We start from the raw sequence: 15,190 nt of genomic DNA on the forward strand, positions 1-15,190 counted from the left end.
GAGGCAGAGGGAGAGGGAGAGAGAGAATTCCAAGTAGACTCTGTGTTGAGCATGGAGCGTGACATGGGGCTTGATCCCACGACCCTGAGAATATGACCTGAGCCGAAGGCCAGAGTAGGATGCTTAACCGACTGTGTCACCCAGGCATCCCCAATATATTTTTCTTTAATGCCTGGATTCCTACACAAAGAATATCAGTTATTTTTAATTTAGAAAAGTATACTTTTTTTTTAAATGAAAATGAAAGCAACCAGGAACTAAAAGATCTTGAAGAAAGGAAAACAATGGCTTTTGTTCTACATGGTACAAGCAAGTATATACACATACTGTACTCATTGGAAATAAACTATTCATACTTTTTTGCATTCTGCTTTTGGTAACTTAATATTTTTTTAAAAAGATTTTATTTATTTGACAGAGAGAGAGATCACAAGTAGGCAGAGAGGCAGGCAGAAAGGGGGTGGGGGAAGCAGGCCCCCTGCTGAGCAGAGAGCCCGATGTGGGGCTTGATCCCAGGACTGAGATCATGACCCGAGCCGAAGGCAGAGGCTTTAACCCAATGAGCCACCCAGGCACCCCACCACCATTCTACTTTTAAGTTATGTCCAGTTTGGACTTATTCCAGATCACTTTGCAAAAATCAACTTCATTATTATTTGTGCATGTATCTGATTGTGCTGAGAGCTTATTCTAGAAGAGGGATTATTAATCAAATATGGAAACCCTTACAGATTCTTACTGAATATTTCTGTATTGCTTTCCTAAGGGTTGTTACCAGTGACAATGCAACCATATGCTGTACATGTACAGGGGAACATCTGAACATGGGTCCTTGTAAGAAAAACCACTCCACGTGCATTATACGCCAAGCTCATTTACTCTCTTCCACGTGATCAACATGTCATGTTGCCGTATCGAATGTAATTTTCACACAACAACGTGATCAGGTAGATACTACTATTCTCCCCATTTTATAAAAGGAAACAAATGTAGAGTGACTTCTATGAAGTCATGACCCAATCAACTGGTGGAGCCGGGATCTCAAGCATCTCGCCCCGCCCCCCCCCGATTGCAGGTCATTTTGCTCAGCCTTACTCTATTTTGCTTCCTTGGCCCCATCACTCTCTCAGCTACATGGCTGTTTCCTGCAATCTCCCTAAAAGTGTACTCATATCGTAATTCAAGAGACCAAGTAAAACTAACTCTATGACGTCCAAAATGCCTAGGAGAGTGATGGCATCGTTTTCAGCACTAAGAACGGCCATTTATCCAGACCTTACCACATGACAGGCACAGCTTGAAGCCCTTCACGTGAACTATCTCTTTTAGTTCCCACCACAACCCAGTGAGGTAGATATCACAACCAGCCCCCATTTACAGGGTAGGAAAGGGAGGCACAGAGCCGTTAAACGATCTGCCCACAGCGACGACCAGCTTGTGGGGGGAGGAGCCAGGCTGGAACATGTCAGCTGGGCTCCAGAATACAGGGAGTGCCCCTCCCTGCTGCCTCTAGGTGGAAGGCTTCCCTGTGCTTGAATCTAGAGGCTGTCGAAAGGCAATTGCAAAAACTGGTGGCACCCAGATAATATAAAGTAAGTGGGAACTGGCCATCCTCCTGAGTCAGGGCTTTAGAGAAATCTTGGAGTCCATCGCTCCTGGGCACAACCACATACAGGTAACAACTGCCAAGCTTTGTGGTGAGTCGCACCTTGGGGGTCATGCTGTTGGTGATGCAGAAGGCCAGGTGCTGCAGGATACTCTCCATGCTGTGATAGTGCTGCTGCCGGGTGGTCCGCAGGTACTTCTGCAGAGCCCGGGCCATGGAGGGGAAGATGGCCTGGGCTGCCTCCCGTGGGTCCATCACCTCCCCTGGGGCTTTCTGCTGCTCTTCGGCCTGGAGACGCTGGATGTGGATAAAGGCCTCCTCCACCGCAACCACCAGCCTGGGGATGGGGGGCAATGAGACGGTCATCAGGATGGGGCCTGCTGTAAGGCTGGATGTCAGAGTGCTCATTCAGGGCCTGGAGGGCCTCCTACCCACCTCTGTGTCCCAGCCTGCTGCCAGCTAGCTCACTCAAGGGTCCCCTCCGTTATGGCCCCTCCAGATGGCTGAGAGGGGAGGAAGGGGGAAAGAAAGGTGGGGGGGGGCGCCCAGGGGTGAGGGGGAAGGAGCCCTGGGACTAGGAGATTGACCTCTGTTCTCAATTCTGCCACTAAGGAGCTTGGGGACTCACTTCAATCCTTCCATCTCTACAGTGAAGGGTTAGATGAGAACAACTCTAAGATTCCTCAAAATCTGGCCACAAAAGGCTCTGCACACACAGAGAGGTGGGTGGTGATTAGAGAAGCCTTGCAAAGCAGCACAGCCGTAGCCCCCTCAATTAAGTGACCCACAACAGCAGCCCCTGGGAAAAAGAAGGAAGAGGCCCATGATACATGACGGAAACCAATTTGGTCCACTTCAGTTAACATGATCAGAACTTGAGAGCCAGCAAGGGACAAGGGGTGGACTGGGCGGGGGGGGGGGGGGGGGGGGCATCAAATTGTGGGGTGTGGGCCAACAGCTTCGGCATCAGCTGGGAATTTGGAAGACATGCAAACTCTGAGGCCCAAATCCATCCCCACTGAAGAGGGAGTAAGTCATTTTTGCAGGTGGGGCCCAGAACCTCAGATCTGTGCTTTAGTATAAGTCTTCCTGGTCCCGCTGGCGCTTGAGAAACAATGGAGCAGGATACAATCCTAAGGTTAAGTGGCTCACGTTTACACACTGATTTCATTCTTGTGGTAAAAAAAAAAAAAAATTCCCCTATGACAGGGTGTTAGTGTCGGGGGCGGGTGCGCGGGCAACAGACCTCGCTCTCCGCTTCTTCACCCGCCGCTCGTGCTCCGCCTCTTCATAATACAACTCATTGTGGCTTGAGTCTCTGCGTCGAGCAGCTGCTGCAATCATGGCCCGGGACTGACCAGTGGCATTGTTACTGGGGCCTTTGGGGAAGGACAGTGGAGGAAGAACAGCTTTAATGCCATGGGGCTGCAAAACAGAGTAGGAAATGAGTACCACGGTCTGTCGATACCGTCCACCCAACCCCTGAGAAGCACATCCCCCCTTCTCAAAAGAAACTTCCAGAAGGGTGAACAGCACTCCTGCCTCACATTTGCTATGCTCATGAGAGGAAGGAAATCTCCCCCAAACCCAATGGCATCTGTGGAAATGGAAAAAGAACTCAGAAGGAGAGGAAGAATGCCGGACAATGAAAATGTTGGCCAAAAATAACACACAAGAGAATGCTGAAGATGTTACTCACCATCTGTTACAAAAAGTTTCAGTTTGGCCATAAGGTAGCTGGAGCATCACATTTCAGCAACAAGACAATGAGCGAGAATGAGAGGGACGGGGAGAACAAGGACAGAGAAAAAAGAAAGTCAAAGGACATGGAGACACTGGTTACACACAGGACGACAAGCCATGCTGGAATGTCACGGGAGTCACAATGTTTCATTAAAAAAATAAAATACTTGAGGACTCACAATATGGCCCGTTTGTGAATACAGACTTAGAACTCCCCACCTTGTTCCCCTGACCACAGATTGCCTTAACTTTGAGAAGGACAAGGCAGATCTCGAGCTTTCTTCCGTATCAACTACTTGGTTAATGATGTGGTTTCACTAGTCGGAATTTTCAGTTTTCAGATGACAGGTGAAATTTACCAGTCCTCTGGGAATCCCAACTGAGCATACATCTCTTAAAGCCTCCCTCCTCCCCCAGCCACCCCCGCCACAATGGGGAGGATATGACCACTAAAAATTGACACCATCCATGAATCACTTGACTTGCTAACAATATGATCCTCTTCTAGGGTCCACAAAGCCCTTGTCCTGAACCAAGGCAACCAGCAAGAAATGACACTGTGTCCTGTTTCTCGCACTTAACTATCTGATAGCCTGAAATACAGCTCTGACGTCCTCAGCCTGGCCTCTGGCCTCCTGCCACCCACTCAGCCCCAGCTCCTGGCCAGGATTGAGAAATCTAAGTATCTCACCAGATGCTGAACTACTGAGAGTTACAGGCTTCATGGATCTGGGGAGCTGAGTCCTTGGGTAACTTATCCGAAATTTGAAAAGCAGCTTTCCATAGATGTTCCCACCAAGAGGCAGGAAACACACATCACTATTGTTTTCAATCAGAAACCCTCAAATGAATGAACCTCCAACATATGTAGACTGTAAATCAACATTCCTCTGAAAGTATGTTTGCTGAAAGAGAGAGAGAGAGAAAGGAAGAAAAGGAAAAGAAAACAAAAGAAGAAAAGAAAAGAAAACGAAAGAAAAGGAAAGAAAAATTGTTCTGAAATGAGAATGTATGATGGAGACAGACACTGAAGGGAAGAAGAACCAAATGGACCACAGAGTTTAAGCTTAAGAGTTGTCCGAACTGTGCGCCCCGTACCCACCAACCTCAGACACCATTTCAAGGCACGTACCATCTACATTGTAGACTTTTAGCCCGGCCATGTGCTTGGCTGCTCGGAATTTGGAGGCTGTTAGGAGATTGGGGTTATAGATGGTGAAATCTTTATAGTAATTTTCCAGAACCACCAATGCTGCTCGCTGGATACTGAGAAAAGAGGGCAAAATTAATGCAATGCTTTTTCATTGAAGAAACAGGTTCTAAGCGACCAATAAATAAATAAATAAATAAAATATATTTTTAAAAACCCTCTTTTGGAGTCAGAACAGCAGAGTACCACGGGCAGCCTCTCATAATGGCAGGCCCCTACATTTTACCACACCATTTGTCTCCAGGATGAGAACTTCAAGGTGAGACTGAGTTCAATCATCAAGTGGCTTCTTGGCCTTCTCCCAGGCTACGTCATGAGCCACACCTCATCTGGCTAATAGTTGAGGAAGGAATCAGGTTTAGGCTGCACAGAATTTTCCTATTTTTCCCGGTTTACAAAAGAGGAAACTGAGGATCCCCAAATGGTCGAGAGACTTAGAGGCAGAAGGCTAATGGGTGAAAGAACAAAGTATAGATTCAGGTTCTCAGGTCCCAGGGCAGGGTCTCCCCATAGGCCTCATGACCCCTGCTGTAAGGAAGGCTGGGATTTCGGTTCTCTATGGATCAGAACGAACTACAAGCACACAGGGCAGAAAACACATGAAAGAAGCTGGCTGCGGACATTAGTGAATCCTGATCCCTCCTCTGGGTTCTGTCCTCTCTGCCCCAGGCCAGCTGGAACTCACTCTTTCAAAGGAAGCAAGACCCCTTTCCCAAGCAAGACCCCTTTCCCAGTCCTCAGCTGAGACGTTGATCTTTCTTGTCCCTTGGACGACAGCGGTGTACAGAGAGGACCCTCTCTGCTCTAATGTCCTGCAACCTCTACTCTGTCACCTGTTTGGCCCCTCAGACAGCAGCAGAGGAGCAGAGAGGAGGTAACACCAACAGGTGGGAGGGTGGAAAAGGGAGGGTGCCCATACTCCTGACTGGTGGCAAAAGAACTTGCTCTTGGTCATGGATGCATGCTACTCACCACTTCAAAGAGAAACCTGTACTCATGCAGCATGGGTTTTCATGTACCGTCTTGTCTGACTTCCACAATCATTCACAGTAAGACAACCGAGGTTCGAAAATCTCTGACCGGCACACGGCACGCATACCAAACGGGAGACCTGGAACTCTAATCTGGAATTGCAAGGCTCTAGCCCGTGTTCTTCCCCTGCAATGTGTGGCCTCTGTGGGGCAGTGGACGTACCCACACCAGCCCCACAAATTTCTTTTTATCTTGCCCTTGATATTCTCCCTTCCAGGCCTTGCTGGGTGGGTGCGGTGACAAAGATTACTTACAACAGCCCGGGCGCCAGGACTCTGTGCCTGGATGACTGCCAGAACTCTCCACGTGGCTCAGGGATTCTCACATCACACTGAGACCATGCAGGGTCTAAGCTATCAGCAGGACGCTCTGTCAACCCACCACTCAGCTCCCCTGGTTTAGCACGGAGTCCAGCAACAGTCTAGAAGTCAATCAGCTAATTTCCTTGAGAGCAGAGTCACTGCAAAGCTTTCTCACTTACATCCCAACAGTGCCTCCATCCATGATCAGGGCTCAGATACTGCTTAGTATCAACCCTGATACGTACACTCATGAGGGGAGGCGGTGGTGGGAGACAGGCAGCGGGGCGGGGGATCTGGCGAGACTCACCCTGTATAAGGGAAGTAGAAGAGTCCTGAGGGCAAACCCACATTTTGAAAGCCCTCATCATTTAGCTGCACATTGTTGCGGCCACAGTGGAGCGCCCTCATCTGTCCAGCCCTGGGAGTGCAAAGATATGATGCAAAGAGTGGCTCCTTAGCCTGGCAGAGACCCTAAACCCAAGGCAGCTAACTGGAATGCACGTGCACTGGGGTAGCACAGAGAAGAGCTTCAGAACACCCAGACTCGGGTGGGTGCAAGAGCAGCCCCCCCCCCCCCCAACAAAGAAGTGGTCTCTGAGTTGAGGTTTTGCAGCAAAGTGCCCTCTATACCTGTGCAAGTCTGCCCAGCTGCTTCCATCTTAGCACAGCCCTGTCTCCTCCTTGACCTCTGACTCTGGTAATTTCCAGAGTGGGGCGAGCATTTTTTCTCCACCCCCCCTTCCCTCCAGAGACTCTCCAGGGCCTGGGGACATGTGCACACACACAAAAACTTGCCCTAGTAAGCACCATCCCACCTCCCGCCCCGTGCATCTCTGGAGGCTCTGGGTCTGGTGAGATAAGACGCCGCTCCACGCTGAAATGTCCCTGTTTATGCACAACAGACATGCTGGGGTGCACATATTTCCTCCCACGTTCCCACATGGGCATGAAAACCTCTCTTGGCTCCTGGATTCCAGCAGAGAATTATTGCCCTGATCAAAATTTGAAAAATTAAAAGGCCACTCAGAGGTTATTCTCAGGCCCGTCTTCAAAGCAAACCCTCTTGTGGTTGCTGGGGTTGGCTCTTCTGTTCAGCCAGTCCGCAAAAAGGAGCCCAGGGGAGCCTACTAGCCCAGCCAGAGCCTGCTAGGCGGGGGAGGGAAAGCTGGATGGGAGCCTGGTGGCTCTATTTCCCAACCTCTCCACCCCCAAACCACAGACAATGCACTGTGCTGCCCGGAGAAGGGGTGTCTGCCCATGCCCGGCTCTGGCAGGCCTTCCCTTTAAGGGTGCACACCCCACACCCTGCCCCCTTCCAGGACAGGGCTGCAGGCAGATGCTCTCCACACTGGGGCAAGTCTGAGGAACCCCTCAAAGCCCGGTCGTGCCGAAGCCCCGGTGGCACCGGGAAGTGCTCCAGGAGGGCAAGAGCTGATGCTGTTAGGTGTGCAGGTCTCACAGCCTTCAAGAACCTTCGCTCGGGGAACTGAACAAGGGTGAAAGGTTAGGCAGTGCTCCCTTCCTCCAGCACTGTCATCTCCACAGATGCATCAGAATTTTCCAGAAGCAGCCATGGACCTGGCCAGCCCCTTGGCCTGACAAGTGAACTCAGGAGCTGCGGGACCCTCCCAGGAAGTTTAGAAATGCTTCTAAGAGAGCTGCACGCCCTCACCTATGGGAAACTGCACAACACCCAACAGATCTAGCAACATCAAGGTACGAGAAGCTTCATGCAACAGAAAACAACGCATAACTGAAGTACCCAACTTAAAAAAAAAAAAATATATATATATATATATATATATATATATATATATATATTTATATATACACACACAAACACACACACATATACAGTTGTGAAATTTGGATTAAAATCCAGTATGCCTTTTTCATGTTTTTAAAGAGAGGAAGCTATACATGACTAAAGCCTTGCTGGTGACTCAGGATGAATGTTCACACTTTAATCATGAGCTGTGCGACACAGGCAGCCCAGTGAAGATGTCAGCCCCCACAGGAGACAGAGGCCACCTGTTCCCATGCCCCACGATGCAGGGCAGTATGAGCACTCAGCTGTTTCTTCACATCCTTTCCAAATTCCCTGACTATGGCGATCAGAGTCCTTCCCAGAGACCGTCGACCTACCTGCCTCTGGCCATCATCTTTCCATTCTCATATACCCTCAGCTTGGGTATAAACAGGGAAAAGGGCTTTGAGGGACCCAAGTGAGGAACTCTGCTCTAGCTAAGTGATCCCTGCTCTGGCATGGGAGTCTGAGGTCTGTGTTAGTCCAAAGCCTAAGGTCTTTTTCATTTCTGTTCTGGATCCTGATTCATGCTATGAATTGACTGAGTTTGTCAGATACCTGACTGTAGGTTTGAAGGAACAGCTACTAATGTATCATTTGGCTCTCTAGTAAAAGAACAATTCAGCACCCACTGAGGGGACAGCCTGCGAGGCACCCAGCATCGGCCTCAGCCATGGCTCACAATGTCAGGATGCCTCACAACGTTGTGAGGATGGCTCACAACGTCAGGATGCCTCAGCCAGTGTCAAGGTTCAGTATCTTCCTGCCTCTGTTCTTTGCCGCCTTACAAATGCGGTGTCTTCCAAGGCCAAAGCAGGCCTGATTTCTTTGGGGAAGCCTTTTCTAACTCTCTGGCCCCCTAAATGCACAGCACCAACAGCCCCCACACAGGACTTGAGAGGTCTTCAAGCATGTTATTCTCTCTCTAAGGCAAGGCCATAAAAGTCCCCGTGCACAAGGGACACCTCCTACAACTTCCCCCAAGTACAAAATACTCATTGGCTCAACTTGTTCATGTAGGAAACCCTAGAATTCCAACAGGTGTAGGATTAGTCCTAAGCATGCCTTTCCTAAAAACCATGAGGTTTCCAAGGCAAAAGGGGCCTCAGGGATGGGGAAAAGCAAATCCTTTAACGAGTCCAGATCAGCTCTGGGGAAGGAGGGAGGCAAGAAAAAGCAAGTTGGTGAGAAACCTGCCATCTCTCTTATCACCATCTGATTTCGAGAAATAGTAATCTGAGTAAACCATGCTTACAAGGAAACCCCATATTATAGGCAGGTGGAGCCTGATGTACAGATTACAGACGTGGCCCCACCAAAACCCCACGGCGAGGAGCAAACCCTCCCAAGACAGAGAACACTGAGCTCAATTAATACCGTGTTCCAGCCCACCCTCCCATCTCCCTATTCCGGGACATACCCCTTCACAGACCACATACAGCTGCGGAAGCCAGCATGGTGATACGCGGGGCTGTGACAGGACTTTGTGCAGAAAGATGTGCACACGTAAGACAACACGCATGAGGCAATATCTAGTGTCAGAGGAAGCTAATGTTACTGCCCGTGTGAAAGCAAGCCCCTCAACTGTGCCCGGCCCAGGCTGATCCCAACTTGAACTTGTGCACAAGACAGGCCGACCATAGATCAGCACAGAGTTGTGGCAGTTCAACAGCCACGTTTCAATGTGAAACTCGTCGTGGACCACACTGCCCGACTGGCCTAGTCTCTTTTTAGGACAAAGACGGTGGAACGAGAAGGGTTGTGGCCTTTTGTGTCTTATCAACCAGGAAAACATTTCCAGTGTTGTTGACAACGGTCACACGGCCACCACGGCAACGGAGACGAGGGGCTCTTGCTCACGCTGCAGCCGAGAGAAGCACCTCCAAACGGAGTTCGCATTTGAGTTCATAAAAACCTGAAAGACATGTTTTTGAAAGAGGAATTCTGAAAACCAAAGCCAAAACTGAAAGAATGTCCCCTGTGTCCACACTTCCTGTAGTCCTGTGCATGTCTGTTATGGGAGGAAGTATGCACAGAGCAAATGGCACCAGGCTTTGCCCCAGACAGCATGACTCTTGCCTCTATCATTTATTTTTTGAGCTTGAATAAATTATAATTCTGTTCTCTAAACCTCTGATTCTATGTCTGTAGGATGGGAAGAACAATACCGAAAGCGCTGCTATGAAACTAAGCTGGCTCCAAGATGCTCAACTCTATAAAATGTATCACCGAAAGGTCAACAAAATGACTGGGGTTGGTGTGGGTAGCTGGTTAGAAGTTCCAGGGACAGACAGCAAGAGCCAAATATGCCAGGTGCTGGCCGGAGCCTGGTGTCACCTGAGGCAGTGAACTCCCGAGCCGAAATATCAACCGCGGCAAATCCAAATTCTATGACTTTCCGAGACTTCAAGGTCAGCTGGCATTGAGGTTGGGAAAAGTACCGGAGACGTGGGAGTCCACCTTCTACTTTCTTGCTCCCAAGGAGGGAATGTTTTAAAGGTATGTGTTAAAGATTAAATGAGATGCTGTATTCCCAACCACCTGGCCCAAAGCAAATGGCTCCTGTATGGCAGCATGATGAGCATACACGTCCAGGTATGCTGGGGAGGCCCTCTGTCCCCAAGTGCCCCTGCTCTGTCCTCCCCACTCAGCGCCCACTGTGAGGGCACTGCCACGGGAAATGAGCCAGGGCAGACCCCCTCCGCACTGCTTTCTTAGTGAATCAGACCCTATGCTCTCTGTTTTTACGCAGTGCTTCCTGACCACTCTCAGGAGGCTTGGTATAAACAGCCCAGCCTCAGAGTCAGAAGGCCGAGATCCCAGATCTGTTCCTGCAGATCCGCAGTGTGCATTGCCCACTCTGGGCCCGTTTCTTGGTCCGTGATGGACCAAGGGCACCAACTGCTGTGTGTGGATGTCAGCGAGAGCCAACAGAATCATGCCAGGGAACGTGTTTATAAACTACAGGGCATCAGACAACTACAAATGGTCATATTACTAAGGAGCACGAGCATTTGGCAGCAAGGAATAAGGCTGCTGGCGGCTAGATTATTCCTACAGTCTCTGGGCATAAAAGCATGACCTCAGCTCCACTTACACGGAATCACAAACTTTTACTCTTCACAGAACGAAGAGAACCTTAGTGTCTACCCAGGAGGAGACACAAGCAGCAAAGAAATGAGGGTCCAGATAGGCCAAACTCCCAAACCATGTACTGACTCCCCTGACAACAGCCCAGACAGCCGCCAGCCTCTCTGTGAAAAAAAAAATTCACTCTCGTTTGGCCTTGGGATGACCTTTCTCAAAGTTCTAACCAGTGGTCCACCCAGAGCTTCCTTCTGGATCCAAAGCCCCCTTTCTTGTGAAAGCTCACCAAATACTTGAAGGAAACAATTGTGGCCCTTAACCTCCCGCCTTTAACTCTCTTACTGTGCACAGAGGGCACGGAGGCCATAAAAGCATGTGTACATGTGTGCACACGCATACACACATGCACACATAAGGAGTTACCTATTTCATTCACTTTTCCCTGGATTTGGTTGTAGCCTCCACAACTAACACATGCTATTAAGGGGCGCCTGGGTGGCTCAGTTGGTTAAGCAGACAACTCTTGATTTCGGCTCTGGTTATGACCTCAGGATCCTGAGATCGCGCCCCGTGCTGGGATCTGAGATCAGTACAAGAGTCTGTTTGTCCCTCTCCCTCTGTTCCTCTCCCTACTCTCTCTCTCTCACAAATAAATAAATAAAATCTTTAAAAAAATACATGCTATTAAAACCAAAACATTCATGGTTCAGAGCTCAGGCAGTCTGAGACCCTCACACTTCACAGCATTTACTGTTTCCCAGGACAACGAGAAAGGCTCTCTCTCTGTGACAGGGCCGGATGAGGAAGCCTCATTCTGGTTTTAGCCACGTCTTTTCTAATATTCATTTGCCCTCTTTGGCTCTGCCAACCAAAAACAGCTTTCTTTATGCGTGAAAAACGTGGAAGCATCTCTTACACGTTAATGCCCCACGTAAATGCCAGCCACCATGATGCTGACCACCTCAGTTGTGTGCTGACAGGAAAGCACTGAAGAGACAGAGCTCTAGTCACAGTGAAATCTGCAAAGGCCTGCTTTCAGGGCAAGTACTCATTACCTTGCAAGGCACCGAAGGATGCTGACACCCAAAAATCTTAACCACCAGTCTCTCCAGTACCATTCGCAGGCCAGTATGAATTAAGAGCTCCAGCTAAATCCCAAGGACCTGGATATAAATGTGAAGAGAACCTTGAGAGGCATAAGGTCCCGCTGGTGTGGTGACCCCCCACCCCCACCGGGCTGGGACAGAACATGTGACCGGGCTGGGGATGGGGGCTTCAGGGGGAAGATCTGCTGAGGAAGCGAGGCTGAGTTTTCCAGTTAAGTCTTAAATGATGAATGATGGCCACACCATGTGGGCATGAACCGTAAAGCCACTTCCAGGCAGAGGAAGCAGCGTGGGCAGAAGCAGGCTGGTGTGAAACCATCCTCCTCAATACCTTCAGTAAGAGCGACAGGGCTGCACTGTTGAGTCACAGAGCAGCTGTGAGAACCTGCTGTAGTGGGGTGAAGAGCGTGTCCCCAAATCCACGTGCATACCCACAACCGCAGAATAGGATCTTCATAGATGTGAGTGCGCTAAGCGAAGGTCATGCTCGTGTCTACTAAGAAAAGGAGACACAGGCAAGAACGCTATGTGGCGACAGAGCACAGATCACAGCAATGTGGCCGCAAAACCAAGGAGTGCTGAGGATGGCCGGCCACCATCAGAAGCTAGGAGGACAAGGCAGGATTCTTCTCTACACACTCCAGAGGGCACGTGGCCCTGCCACTATCGAGATTGTAGACTCCTAGCTTCCAAAACTGAGAGAGAACACTGGTTTTTTTACTTGTTTTAAACATTTATTTGAGAGAGAGAGAGAGCAATTGAGAGAATGAGTGGGAGAAGGGGCAGAGGGAGAGGCAGGCTCTCCACTGAGCAGGGAGCCTGACACGGGGCTTGATTCTGGGACTCTGGGATCATGACCCAAGCCGAAAACAGACGTCACCCAGGTGCCTGAGAGAACACTGTTTTAAGCCATCCAGTTACAGCAGCATTAGGAAATGAACACACGTGTATTTAGGGCAAGAAGGATGGAGGCAGGTCAAGGGGAAGGAGGCTGAGAGGCTGGTAAAGGAGAGCGGGGAAGGAGGGAGGGAGCAACAGACACAGAGTGTGTGGGTGGGAGAGAGGGTGAGCAGGCCTTGAGGACCCAAAGGATGGCAACAGTAAAGGTTGCCTGGTACCAAGGCCTCCCCCTCTCCTACTCTTCAACGTGTGCCTGCTCCACAGACTGCATTTTAGGCCTGAAGCCAGGGTCTTCGAGAAAACTCTAAAATGTTTCAGCGTCTTGCGAAGACTCCCAACGCGGGCAAGCCAGCTGATGGACCCAGTTTTATCTGACTGACCTCTCCCTGGAAGAGACAGCAAGACTGCAACATGGATGTGTGAGCTTCTCTGGCCCCTGGACGGAGAGATCAAGTGACTTCAGGGTGACCAGGAGTTGGGACAATTTGCAGCAATGTTCATGTGAGTCTCAGAGACGCAAGTATAATTCACCGCCAAATGCCGCTGTCGCCTCTGCTGGGAGCCCAGCACACTCGTGTTTGCATCTCCGGGACCTCCTACCTTTTAATTAAAATGTTTCTCTTGCAACTACCTTTGGGGATGTGGCTTCCAGGAGTCCCACAGAGATAACAGGCAATGAGCACCTTGGAACTTGAGGACAGGGAGGGGCAAAAATGAGGCATGGCTTGTGTCTACTGACAGAGCTGGATTAGATGGCAGAAAGATCTGGAAGGCTAGATTTTCGGGGACTCTGTCCCAATAGGCCAAGAGGGACATACACTGCTGCTTGAAATCTTGGGGCGTGAGGCAGGCTGACAGAAGACACAGAGCTGGGGCCCTGTTCTGCCAGGACGGCCTGTGGAGGCCCTTCTCTAGGCTGCATGGATTTCTGGGGGGCCCTAGACTGTGGGCTCCCCAACTCCACGGAATAGTCCCTGAAGTTGAGACCTAGTTCTCTGAACCCATATTCGCAGGCTGCCAAGTGGCCCTGGCCCAGACACCGAATACGGGGCTGCAGAGAAGCCTTGCATGGTTTCCCCACCAGAAGAGAGACCAGAAGCTGGGTCTGACAGCTCAGAGGAGGTAGAGTCAACAGGGGTTGGCCACCGTGGAATGGCCTCGAAAGTGCCATCTGGGGAACCCTAGAGCACCTCCCTCTGTACTTTAATGTCCCTGATGAAGGATAACACTGGAAAATACCCTCTAAAGTCAGTCAGACCACACTGAGAACATGTCCAGAGGAGACTCACTTTGTCTTGCCCAGGGAGTCCGTGAGGCTGAGAAGGAGTAACGGCTACAAGCACCAGCCTGGTGGTTTCAGGGACTAAACAACAGAAAGCTGTCCCACATGTCATGCTTTCTGGCTGAAATGCCACTATCCATCGGGCAGTTCTGAGTGTGGTGTCCACCCCAAGGCAGCCTCCTTCGAGCAGCTGATCCCATCATGGCCAGCTGTCCACCTGAGAGCCTTTACCACAGCAGAGATGCTGCCAAACGTGAGAAATGCTCCCTGTGAGCGACAGGTTTGGCTATCGCCATGGTCCACCTGGAGAGCCCACAGCCACGCTTCAGCCCAGACCCCACTGCGCAGCCACATCCCTGCACTGTCCAGCTCGGGCTGCACCTGCCCCGCCTGGGATGGAAATGCAACTTTCTCAATGGTTCCAGTGACTGTGCTGATTCACGCCAGATAAACATCAAAGACAAGTGACTGCTGAGGGCTCTCGAAGACAGAGATTGAGACAGGAACTAAGGTTCCTCCAGACCCACCCGGGATGCTGGCCTGGCATTCTCTCATCCGGCCTTAAATTTCTCACCAGCAGGACCTCTGGTTTTGGGGGGAACCACAGAAGCACGGCATGAAGAGTCTGGAGCCTGAGGGCAGCCAGACTGGCCAACTGGATCTCTCTTGGCAGGGACTGAGCCAGAATGGGCACAGAGCAGAGCAGGACAGGGACAGCAGACCCCCATCCATTGGCATTCTTGAGGATTAGCAGAGCTAGTCACACACTACATCACATCACACCCATCAGTTCGCGGGGAGACAAGCAGGATGCCAAGTCCTGTCTGCAGTGGGAGTCCTGTGGGAAAAGCAACAGCACACTCTCCAGGGTACGGGATTCACGGCCCAGCCACCTGTGGCCCCCGCTCTCTGGCCGTCAGAGGCTGCGCTCTGCGAGAGGTGGCTCCTCTGGGCTTTGGAGCGAGCCTTCTGGGCAGACAGCGTGCGAGGGAAGCCTTCCCAGCTGCGGCGGCTGCCAGGAGGCAGCTGTGCAAACACACAGGGCTGCAGTGTCCAGCACCTTCTGCTCTCATTACAGCCACTTTGAACAGGCACCTTGTGGCCAAACCACAAAC

The 15,190-nt window shown here is 50.5% G+C and overlaps 1 protein-coding gene across 1 annotated transcript in view; it reads right to left on the minus strand.

The window, feature by feature from the left end:
* Positions 1-15,190, minus strand: part of VANGL1 (VANGL planar cell polarity protein 1) — a 52,896-nt gene that overhangs the window by 9,365 nt on the left and 28,341 nt on the right. Inside the window, 3 exon segments of the mRNA XM_046010191.1 lie at positions 1,709-1,943; positions 2,853-2,985; positions 4,482-4,615. Coding sequence (XP_045866147.1) covers positions 1,709-1,943; positions 2,853-2,985; positions 4,482-4,615 — 502 coding nt within the window.

The sequence above is a fragment of the Meles meles genome, chromosome 1 (genome assembly GCF_922984935.1).
Source record: "Meles meles chromosome 1, mMelMel3.1 paternal haplotype, whole genome shotgun sequence".
Classification (NCBI taxonomy): Eukaryota; Metazoa; Chordata; class Mammalia; order Carnivora; family Mustelidae; genus Meles; species Meles meles.